Source organism: Natrix helvetica (assembly GCF_964273705.1).
Source record: "Natrix helvetica genome assembly, chromosome: 1".
NCBI lineage: Eukaryota > Metazoa > Chordata > Lepidosauria > Squamata > Natricidae > Natrix > Natrix helvetica.
This window is the reverse complement of record NC_138548.1, coordinates 79,828,747-79,841,063: the sequence shown is the minus strand read 5'-3', so window position 1 is coordinate 79,841,063 and position 12,317 is coordinate 79,828,747. Positions and strand designations below refer to the sequence as shown.

Genomic DNA, 12,317 nt, shown 5'->3' with positions numbered 1-12,317 from the left:
ATTGGATACACAGGAAAAATTTAAGTTCACCTATTGTAGCATCTCATTTTCAAATAGTGAATTATTATTATTATTATTATTATTATTATTATTATTATTATTATTATTATTATTATTACTACTACTACTACTACTACTACTACTACTACTACTACTACTTATTAAACTTGTATGCTGCCCACCTTTCAACTACTCTGGGCAGGTTGTCATAATCAAATAAAAAATTGCAATAAATTTAATCAAACATGAAAGATTAAAGATTAGAAGCATGAGGAAACAAAGGGATTTACGCTCTCTCACAGGGTGAAGATCAAAGTCTGCACAGGTCTTCCAAACAATATAATATTCAGATTTAAATTATTTCCAAACACAGTTATACAAAATATAGGGTGCCTATCATGTTAATGATTAATAATGTGATAGGTACCCTCCATTAACTTTTCAAATTTGTTTTAAAACTACATAAGCCAACTATCATCACCACACCTTACAACTGAGAATTTGAAAAGTATGTAATACACTCATCTCACCTGCCCAAGAAACTTCATTAATAAACACAGAACTTGATAGTTTTCCTCTGGGAGAGTCTGAAGTGTTTTGCGAACAATATCTATACTCTTTTCTTCTTCCATACCTTAAAGGAAAATAAAACAAGTATGATATGGACCAACATTCCCAATTCTAGCTAATATAGGAAGAGATTATCTTGCAGAGACAAGACACTTGAAAAAAAACGAGCCTCTTAATCAATAAAAATTTAATTATATTAACTTGAAAAAATAAGTCGTCTCCTACTGTCAAAAAAAATCATAACTCTGGGCCAGGCATCCTGAGAAAAGATTACTGATATGGGATTAGGACCATCTTGATAAGCACTCACTGTAGAAATTGACAACATCACTGTAGAGACCAAAGGTGAGCAAAGGCTCAGGCAGATCCCTCAAAAAGGTCTTGAGAATTACAGCAGGAAGATGCACATCGTCATATCCTGTAAAATCCACATGCAATCCTGGGGTAAGAGAGGACAAAGTGTTTCAGAGCAATAGCCAAAGCATAACCTGCAATATGGCAGAGGTTCCACGTGCCAAGGGCAAATTTAAAGCCCATACAGAAGGGAAAGACAAATGGAAGGGACTACCTCGAGCAGACATTTACCCATGTTGTATTTCTGTTGAACCTCTCTTACGGTTTGTGTGTTTGCAGATCGCCGGAAAATCCCCTGAGTGGTAAGAGCTGAAAGAGGCAGGAAGTAATTGCATTACTACAGACATGAGCAATAAACATTATGTAGCCCTAAAAACAATGCATCTATTCTGCCAGTTATAGAACTGGACAATGAAGCAAGAAGACGGCAAGTTCTCCAAAGGATTTAGAGAAATGTTCCCCCCTTATTTACATGGAAACAGCTACAAATACTGCTATATATGGGATTGCACTGTTTTTCAGTGTGGAATTAGAAAAATGCTAAGACACCTGAAACTAGCTAACCTCATCCAAGCAAAACATCCCGGTAGTAGAGGGGACAGATCAATTTGAACATGGATTTTCCTTGCTCTTACCATGCTCTAGTAGATAAGCAGTGGTTTCTCTGACCACCAATGGGATAGGATTCCGGTCTGAGCTCTTCTCCTTCAGCCTGTTGGTAGAGGAAAAGCTTAAACGTTTATCTTTCCTTTGCAAGAAGCTAGAAATAATTTTACACCAACCTTTCTAAAAAAAATCACTCACACGACACATATTATTTGAGGGGAGGTGGAGAAAAAGACCCTGACGCTAGCTAATATTCAAGGTCTCTCTGGCTGTGATCTTGGCAGCTCAGACTGGCAGAAGAAAATTACTTCAGCAGTAATTGGATTGGAAACATTAATAATACTACTACCCAGACAAAGTGTGTGAGCATCGCTAGTACACCAACTAAAATAAAGAGATGGGAATACTCACTGTTGGAGAGAAATTCCAAACTGCTGATTCGGCAGAGGTGGACGGGGTGGTATTGCTTTCTGAGGCACCTGTGTAGGTTTTTGCAGTGATCTCAGATACTCATCATACCTACAATAAAAGAAACATTGGTATGTATGAAATCTCTCCTACACTGAAAATTATTATTTCACTTGTATCCATTGACGCACTACTTTGTGAAAGAATGCCCTACAATATACTCTATAAAACAGTTACACTGTCTACTAACTAACTAACTAACTAACTAACTAACTAACTAACTAACTGTTATAAACCTTGGTAAGGCCACACTTGGAATACTGCATTCAGTTCTGGTCGCCACGATGTAAAAAAGATGTGGAGACTCTAGAAAGAGTGCAGAGAAGAGCAACAAAGATGATTAGGGGACTGGAGACTAAAACATATGAAGAACGGTTGCAGGAACTGGGTATGTTTAGCTTAAGAGAAAGAAGGACTAGGGGAGACATGATAGCATTATTCCAATATCTCAGAGGTTGCCACAAAGAAGAGGGAATCAAACTATTCTCCAAAGCACCTGAGGGTAGAACAAGAAGCAATGGGTGGAAACTAATCAAGGAGAGAAGCAACTTAGAACTGAGGAGAAATTTCCTGACAGTGAGAACAATTAATCAGTGGAACAGCTTGCCTCCAGAAGTTGTGAATGCCCCAACACTGGAAGTCTTTAAGAAGATGTTGGATAGCTATTTGTCTGAAACGGTATAGGGTTTCCTGCCTAGGCAGGGGGTTGGACTAGAAGACCTCCAAGGTCCCTTCCAACTCTACTATTGTATTATTGTATTATTCTAATAAAAGCTAGGACATCAAGATTGTAGGCAACTGAGCAGAAACAAGTTATTTAAAATGAGCAGGTTAGATCTATAGTGCACTAAAGATGGCACCTAAAATAATCTCTCCTTAAGAAAGTTGAGTAAGTTCTCAAGATAAAGGAATAATAAGATAGTTGAATAACTGGGAGAAAGTATCCAACACAAAAACTTAAAAAATGTCTCCCCATCTTTTTCTGGGAGGCATCCAAATGGTTCAAAGTACAGATAGTCCTTGACTTATGATCACAACTGATCCCAAAATTTCTGTTGCTAAACAAGACGGTTGTTAAGTGAGTTTTGACCCATTTCTTGCCATAATTGTTAAATGAATCACTGCAATTAAGTTTGTAACCCAGTTGTCCCGTAAATCTTCCTCACTGACTTTGCTTGTCAGGTCGTAAAAGGGGGTCCCATGACCCCAGGACAATTGTAAGTGTGAAAAACAGTCATAAGTCCCTTTTTTCAGTGTTATTGTAATTTCAAACGGTCACTAAATAAGCGGTTGTAAGTCAAGGACTGCCTGCATCGTACCAAATGTGCAAAGAAACCAAACACCGAAGTCCCTTTCCTTGACTCCCCTTAATACATCCTCCTCTACAGAAGGCGGAAATAAGATAGTCAATAAGCAATTTGTTCTCACTTTAGCACCTGGCTTGGGATTCCCAACTGTTCCAACTTCACATGCTCTTCAAGGTCACTCAGATAGTTTGCATAAAATATCTTCCGTCCAAACTTAAAGCTGCAAGACAATCAATAGCATGGTACATGAAAAAATAAGTGTTAGTACACTCAAGTATGAGATGAACAGACAAAATTGGCATTGAAAAGGATGCTCTTGTGCAGTAGTTAGGAGGATTTACTGTCCTATTATCCCTGCATCATTGGCAAGTTATATATTAGTAAAATTCTTCATCTTTAGATTTCGCAATGGCCTAAAAATGGATCCTTTTCCAAATATAGTGCTACAGAATTTTATTTATTAAAGAAACTTTTCTTTTACAATAAATCATTGACAGGGGAGAAAAAATCCTCAGCGATCAGCTGACTGGAAAATTTCCAACACTGAACAATATAAATAGCAGCTCAACACAAGTTAGGCACTTTTGATCCCCATAGGGCAAAGGCATTTGTTAAAGACATGTAAAAACAATAAACATAAAATAGCCACATTATGGAAAGTATCAGTAAATAAGAGTGAGTTTCAGCATTATTTTTCATAGTGCTGAACTACTGGACTGCAGGCAATATTTGCACTATCCTATAAAGAAAATAAGTAGAAGATAGGAAATATGGTATCCTTTTTTCTTTTGTTTTATTACATACTCCTCAGAACAAAATTAACTCTATAGGGAAAAACACAAGAATATTTTGAACAAACATGGAACATTATTGAAAAACTACAGTCTTGTGGTATATGAGATGTACACATAGAGAGGTATCCTTGTTACAGTATATGCCATCTCATCTGCAGTTTAATTGCTTGGAAAATCCAATCCAATCCAATCCTAGTTATTTGTACTGAATTATTCATCTACCCCCTGTTTTGAAATATTTTGTCTATTTTGGACATATAAAATGGATGAGCTTTTGAATTGCTTCTAGACAAGTTAGGTACAATTCAAATCAATCAATCATTAAAATAAATATCTTTTTTTCTTGGTTTCATCATGCACAAGTTGTTCAACTAGAAATGGAACTCTTATAACTTGAATGAACTGGCCCTACTGTACTGAGATAGTATGGTGGTTAAAATATTGAACTTAAACTACTGATACACAACAGTTGGGTTGTGGTAAAAGGAAGAGTTGGAACTATGAGAGGTCCAGATGAAAAACGATGTTATCTATATCATCCCATAATAGTCCATGAACTACACAGCTGTAAAATCAATCATACTTTAGAATTGTAGTGTTAGAAGGTATCACTTAAGCCCTGTGATCCAACTCCTGCTCAAATTTAAATCAAATTTAAAGGAATCAAATTTAAATCATTCCCAACAAATGCCTAACTTCCACATGAAGACATCCATCTCAGAATAATTGTTGAAGTGCTTTTATTGTTCCTTTCAATATTCAATTACAATTTGCCTTCCATAATTTTCACCCATTTTTCTTGCACAAAAACAGAGAGACTTTAAACTGTTTCTGTGAAAAAGTTATTTGAAGAGTACTAGCATACACATATTTTCTCAAGAGTAAATGTTCTCTCAGTCACTCCGTGTAAAATGTAGTTTCCAGTTCCTTCATCAGTCTTACTACCCTTCTCTTCTCCTATTCTAGTTTCTCTGAATCCCATTGTATTGCCTGGAATTGGAGAGTTTTTTAATTTGTTTTTTTAAAGTCAAGCCACAATGCTGGCTCATGTTTGGTTTGTTGTTCCAAGAACATCTTACAAATACTATTACCAAGCCATAATAGTTTCCCAGCATATGGCTTTGGATTAAATTTTGGTTTGCTGAGTGAAGAGCTTTACATTTGCCTCTGTTCAATTTCATTCTCTTACACTTAGTCTATTTTTCCATCTATCAAGATGGTTTTGAATTTTATTTATGGAATTAGCTATCATATCAATTGCTGTGTCATCTGCAGATCTGATAAGCACTACCTCCACCTCTTCAATCAAATGTAAAAATAATGAAAAACAGAGAGCCCAGGACTCAGCCTTGGAGCATCTCACTTGATACCTTTATCTAGACCAGGGGTGTCCAAACTTGGGAACTTTAAGACTTGTGGACTTCAACTCCCAGAATTCCCCAGCCAGCATGCTGGCTGGGGAATTCTGGGAGTTGAAGTCCACAAGTCTTAAAGTTCCCAAGTTTGGACACCCCTGGTCTAGACTGATAAGGAATCATTGAAAAGTATTTTTTTGAGTATGATCTTTGAGTCAGGTATGTGGCTATTTCATGATCATCTCACCAGCCTAAGCTTAACAGAGTGCTAATCAAAATATCATGAGACACCAAATGGAATGCTTTGCTAAACCAAATATAAAAACCATATATAACAGCTTTCTCGGCCAATTCATTCATTTTTGTAAGGAAAAAATTAGGGAAATAATGCATTCTCAAACTCTTACCTGGAAGGAAGACAAAAACAATATAATTTTTAAAATTCCAACTTATAATTGTGAGCCTACTTTTTAAAAAAAAACAACGCTTCACTTCCTAACCACTTTATACTAGATCCATACTCTTACTAACAAAGCATTTGTCTTTCCATTTTCATACCTGATCAAGGGCTTAAAGAGAATCAGCAGTGTCTTGATAAACATAGTTGGATGCACAATGAACAATGCTTTGATGTTCTTTTTGTATCTGAAAAACAAAGAATTATGATTTATCTGAAACAACTGAGAAGAACTTGATTTGCTATTAAGAAAAACAGAGAATCAACCTAAATCTCTTACCCAAGAAAGCTATAAAACTATATTATACTCTCATTTTTATTTATTTTATCCTTATCCAGACCATCTTAACTCTTTTAAAATCCAAAACCACAGCCACTCACTTGCGATCAAATTCCCGGTAGGCATCCCGGAGCCAACCTAGAGATGGTTTGTTTTCACTGGTCAGACCATGATGCAGATATATTAGGGTGTAGTCACTCTCCACATACTGGTCCAGTGTATACTTCAAATAGCTGAAGAAAGAGAATTGGCGGTCAATAATTATATCAATACTTAGTCAGAATAACAACAATCCAGTTTCTCTATATAAAGACAGATATGGATTCTAAAATGTGACTGGGAATAGCAGTCAAATGAACTATGAGTGTTTACAGAATGTTTCCTTAATGGTTGTTCAAAAATGTTCCATAGGTGCTTTTTTCGTAAGGCAACTGGACTCTTTTGGGGTTTTTCTCTGAAAACATTTTACTTCTCATCCAAGAAGCTTCTTCAGTTCTAACTGAATGGTAGGGAATGGAAGGATTTATATTCTTCTGTGAGAGCTAATGGCCAGCCCTCAGAGTGCTAACGACCAGATGACTGCAAAGAATGTACATCCTTCCATTCCCTATCAGTCAGTTAGAACTGAAGAAGCTTCTTGAATGAGAAGCATTTGGGGAAATTCAAAGATTAAGCAAGTCAGGTAGAGCAACACTCACCTTAGCAGCTTCACATGATCAAGCTGATAGCTAGGAGGCATCCGACAGGCACTGAACAAAATTACTTTCCGCCCATACTTATCATCACCTAGGACAGAAATGCTACATGTCACCGCATAAAGCACAAAGTAAGGAGCCCCAAATAGAAAAGCAACAGAGCTAGCTTAGTCACATGCTTAAATATTCCAATGCCATTTTCAACTCAACACCAAACTAAAACTGCCACATAACATTTGCTTGCAAAAAAAGACCAGTGACACAGTTCGGACACAGCTAAAGCTTGAGACCAACCAAATGTCCTGCCAATGAAAGGTGGAGGAGTGGTTTTTTTTTAAAGCGACACAGATAATGGCAACCCTGGGCCATGAGACGCTAATGTGGATTTGCTCTCTTTAACTCAACTTAGGAACATCCACAGCATCATCATGACACATATTTGTGATTCTAAAGCAAAGGAAATAAACAACAAATGAAAACCCTTTTCAACACACAGCCTGAAAAAAAAAGTAGCTGATTAATTTACATGGGAGTATTCTTGCTGTGTGCTTTTTCCCCAGTCCATCCAATCTTTCAGCACCTGCTTGTTCCTGCGTACTCAGTATGGAAAAGGAAAATCCCCGCAAGGAAGCAAAGTAAACGAACTCAAAAAATAAGCAATAATTATCTGCCCTCAAGCTCTATCAACTGACAAGCGAACCAGCAGACTTCAGAGTCACAAGGGCTTTTGCTACTGACTTGTAACACGTGTTATATAAAATAATCTTTCATGTTTTACAGCCCAGAACCATGCAGATGACTAAACAAGTCTGTGGCAACATTTGTCTTAGACATGACAGACCAATAGTTTCCAACAGAAGAGGATAGATGTAACTCAGGGTTGAACTGTGGAGTCCTTGGTGCTCTTTGAGTTTGGTCACTTGCTTGCAGATGTTTAATTACCCATCTAGGTCAGGGGTTCACAACCCCCGTCAGTGGATCAGCACCAGGTCATGGCATGCCAGCAACCGGGCCGTGAAAACAAGCGAAAACCTATCCCCAGGATGCAGTCAGCACACAAAACCACACCCCTTCCAGTCCATGGAAAAACCTTTTCCATGGAACTGGTGATGCCCAAAAGTTTGGGGGCCACTCCTCTAGGTAACACCATCAGTGTTGGTGAGTGTGGGGTTTGCTCCCTGTTTATATAGAGTAGCTTATTTGGCATGTTGGTGGGGTGTGTGGCTTCCTCCTTGGTAGTTCCAAGCAGAAAATAATACCCTAATCAAGGAACTCCACAGACCAAGAGGTACCTGATTATAAGTTTCCCCCATTTTTTCCATACTGTCAGATTATATCTAATATGAAAGTTATATCATTAATGGAAGCCCTTTAAGCAGCCTATAATGAAAAAATAATAATACTGTTATCAAGGGAAGACTTCAGAAACAGAGGTTCCACTACCTTGTCAGGTTTTGAGAAGATGAGTTGGTTTTTTTATGAAAATAACAGAAAGACTGATGAATATGATTTTCTACATACAAGGTTTAATTTGCTGTTTAGGAACTTAGTTGCCATTATATATCTATTGTAATATATAATAAAAATAGAACATTAAAGATATTGAGCTTTGGCATAAATTGCTTTTCCCCCAAAAAGCTACATTTGACAATCTAACTTCTTCTGTGATTAAAACACAAGTTTGAAATACTCCCTACCTAAAACACATTTTCTTGATCAAACATGTGCATATGGAAAAGGAATTTTATTCTCCTCTATGGGAGCAAAACTGGGCCTTTCTGCATAGGAGGTTGAAAGTATATGCATCTTGCTGTTTAATATTTTAACTATCATCATAAAAGTATATAAATGGTTAAAGAAAATACAAATTTCCTGTCATACAGATTTTATTTTGATTGATCAGTTTATTGTTACTTCAAATTCATAAGGGAGGAACATTTTGTCTTTTTCTTTCATTAGGAATCTTTACAACTTCTACTGTATATATTCCTGTGACAAATGAAGCTTACTTGTGACTGATACAAGCCAAAATACAATGTCAAATATTACTAAGGCCTATAATCATTTTAATTGTGTTTAGATCTTATTTCTATAAATACTGAAATAATTAATAAATGTTTAAACAGCATTAGTCTGCAAAGCTTCAAACGAAGCAAACGTCTTCACAAAAACATATTTCGACATATTAAATATACAATATATTAGGATCAGTGATGAAGCAAGGGACAGTTCATGTAAATGTAAAAATGATGGGGGTGGAGAAGGAAATTGTATCAAATGAGATACGAGCTACATATGGACTCATTTGAAATAAACACTGCTTATGTAAAAGACTGGTGCAAATAGCAGAAACAAATGGAACCTGCAACAAGGTTGGAGTACTCACTGTTCATGTTTCCAGACACTCCATTTGCCATTTTCCTCATTCCCCATTTTTTTATGCCTTCCACCCAGAGTTCGGCATCATTCCATGCCTATTAAGTATATTTGTCCTTATTAGCTTGGAAATCCCTCTCTAAGATTTTCTTTTCTTTCCTTTTTTCTCTTGTACCTGTGCAAACATTAGGATTTGCCATTCAAGCACATGATGGTGGAAGGCACTTGTTACAAAATGGTACCTAAGAGAGACATGAAACCAGGACGGCAATGCAGAGCTAATCTGAAACAATTATACACAGTTACCAGTCAAGTCACAAGACCAACATCCAACAGTTTATCCCATGGTTGCCCAAAAATAAAGTACCTCAGTAAGAAACATTCATATAATTCCCCAAAAATTGAATTACTATGACACAGCACATATATCCAATGTATGCACTGGAGTAGATTGCAGATGCTTTTAAGAGTTTACTGGAATAACATTGTTTTGCAGCTAATATGGTACAATGGAACCCCTTATCATTTTTCTTCTTCTTATATCTATTTCAACAAAAGCAGATATACTTCTCTGTTCTGCAGGATGGTATTCTGCATATTACAGTCAAAGAGAAAAGACCTTTTTAAAAAGTTGCAGAAAAGATTAGTCCTACCACTAGTATGGCAGTGTTTCTTAAGTTATAAACCATAACTGTTTTAAGAGACAGTGTCAATATTATTTTACTTTGACAAAGCAGTTGTTTCAGTGTGGATTCAGTGTGAAACAAGAACTGATAACAGGCTTTAAATATGGATATGTTAATATTTCTGATTTACCCACTCACAACGAGGTAATGTTGTACAACATTCTATAACCGTCTAGCCCTTAGTTGACTAATTTAACCAAATCTGCAAGTAAGAAGCATAGAACAAAAACTTGCAAGATGAAAAAAATGCAAGATGAAATTATATAGTCTTCTAGTGCTTTATAGCAGCATTCTTGAATGGTAACAGAATACTTTTGCATCAGATAATCAGGCTACCGCCTTATTTGTGTTAATAGGATGTGGTGTATATAATTAGAGTTTAAATTCAACATTTTGAGTCTGAATTTAAAAGTGGAAACAAATAAACACAGAATTAGCTGGATGCTTTGAAAACTGTAAATAGACAATGATTCCACCTTCAACCATTACTTTTAGAACAAACCCATTTCCCAACTTTTAGAAAAATCAACATCAGTTCAAAAATAAACGATGATTATACTTAGTTTCCTGATTACTCTAATAAAATACAACACTTTTCAAAGCAAAGGAGAAAACCTTGATTATTTCCATCTTGTCTAATATCAAGGTTAATTTATTATTGTGTTTTAGTTTTACAAAAAAAATCTAGCATTTAACTGATTATATCATATGTGCCTTAATATTTATAAATATTTTATATGACTCAGGGAGAAATATTTCTATTGATAATTGAATTCAAGGTATAACAAATAATAAACAATGATTTAATTCCCATTATTCCAAAGCATGTATATTTAATAAACATGAAATCAGCTGGTTAATTCTACATGAAACTGCATTGTTGAATTTTAATTTGAATGCTGAATTATAAGAATGTTATATTATACATCAGAATCTCTTTGGTGCACTCAGAAAATATGTCACTGCTATACAATATGCACCTGCAGTATCTTCCCAGACTATCTTCAAATGTTTCCAGGGCTACGAGTTATTTCAAAATTATCCAGGATATTTGAAATTCCAAAAAGGAATTCAATGTGAGATTTTTTTTTTATAATATGTGAAACACTTCAAATGTTGTTTAAAATATACTATAAGCTTTTTTCCTCTAAAAATTATTTAGTTAATAAGCCAGCCATCCTAGTTTTTTCCATGAATAAAGACCTACATGATTACAGAAGCATTATTTACTTTCTCTAGAATCTCTTTCTCCTTTTAATGCACCTTTAGCTAATAATGTTAAAAATAGGATATTGAAATGAACTTGGCTATAACTAATAAACAAAAAATGTAAAGCAACTAGGAAGCTCAACAATAGCAAACAAGAAACCAGTGTGTTTCTATACCTCAGTAATGCAGGTATGAGAGAATTGTTAGGCTAAGGAAAAACAGGATTTTAAAGGGCAGAATATTTAACAACTCAGGAAGCTTTCTTTTCTGCCCTTCCTAATGACACTGTCTTTCATTCTGCATTTAAAACCATGAATTAATTTGCCTTAAAAAAGAAGAGCTGACTACATTTACAAATTGTTAAATAGTAATTGCCAATATTTCAAAATTATATTAATCAACCTGTCTGTATAGACAAGTGAAGATAAAGATTTAATTCATAGACATTTAAGATACAATCTTCAAGAAATGTAAGTTTATGACTATTTACAGGAAGAAATTATAAAAATGGAAAAGCCATGGAATAAACAGATCTTAAGGAGATTTGGAAGAAATTAGCATTCATGTTAGAGGTTCTAAAAGAAAGTGCTCAAAGTAGCACCAAAGCACAGAGGATTAAAAGAAACCTGCCCATTTTCTAGATTTCAGGAATCAGTTTTGATACATTTAATGATGTCACAGCAAACATGGAAGAGACACTATCTCTTCTTCCAGAATTTCAAATTAAGAGAAATGGTAACTTAAATAAATATTAATTACAGAAGAAACTGTCCCCACAAAAAAATTGAGAATGGGAACGTTAACATTAATTATTTCCTAATGGGTAGAGTACCCATCACCATCCAAGAAAAAAGAAGCTAATAGATGATAGCAGAATACCCCAAATAAGCCCACCAGCTGACGTCCACTGCAGAGCTCTGCTAGGAAATTTCAAAGTCCCACATTCAGTTGAATGGATTGATTATATATAGGTAGTATGACCAAAATGGCTGTATCCCCAGTTTAGAAGAGAAGCATGGCTGCAATCTACTTGGCATAATGCACACAAGTGAACTTTGAGGACTGGGATTTAGCCCTCAGCTTCACAGAATTTGGGCTCCCTTGAGATAACCCAGCGGCAGGTCACAGTCATGCTAAAGAGTGCCATGATCTTTAATGCC

The 12,317-nt window shown here is 35.7% G+C and overlaps 1 protein-coding gene across 3 annotated transcripts in view; it reads right to left on the bottom strand.

Moving 5' to 3' along the window:
* Nucleotides 1-12,317, bottom strand: part of ARHGAP1 (Rho GTPase activating protein 1) — a 34,380-nt gene that overhangs the window by 5,536 nt on the left and 16,527 nt on the right. The window contains exons 2-11 of one of the 3 annotated variants that reach the window (XM_081937453.1): nucleotides 9,273-9,504; nucleotides 6,890-6,977; nucleotides 6,293-6,424; nucleotides 6,013-6,099; nucleotides 3,427-3,525; nucleotides 1,942-2,049; nucleotides 1,560-1,636; nucleotides 1,156-1,233; nucleotides 881-1,009; nucleotides 531-634 (exon numbers count right to left, since the gene is read on the bottom strand). In XM_081937453.1, the coding sequence (XP_081793579.1) occupies nucleotides 531-634; nucleotides 881-1,009; nucleotides 1,156-1,233; nucleotides 1,560-1,636; nucleotides 1,942-2,049; nucleotides 3,427-3,525; nucleotides 6,013-6,099; nucleotides 6,293-6,424; nucleotides 6,890-6,977; nucleotides 9,273-9,312 (942 nt within the window). In that variant the 5' untranslated portion in view covers nucleotides 9,313-9,504. Of the gene's footprint in view, nucleotides 1-530; nucleotides 635-880; nucleotides 1,010-1,155; nucleotides 1,234-1,559; nucleotides 1,637-1,941; nucleotides 2,050-3,426; nucleotides 3,526-6,012; nucleotides 6,100-6,292; nucleotides 6,425-6,889; nucleotides 6,978-9,272; nucleotides 10,031-12,317 lie in introns of those variants that run through there. The other 2 variants (XM_081937452.1, XM_081937451.1) reach the window with 2 other exon arrangements.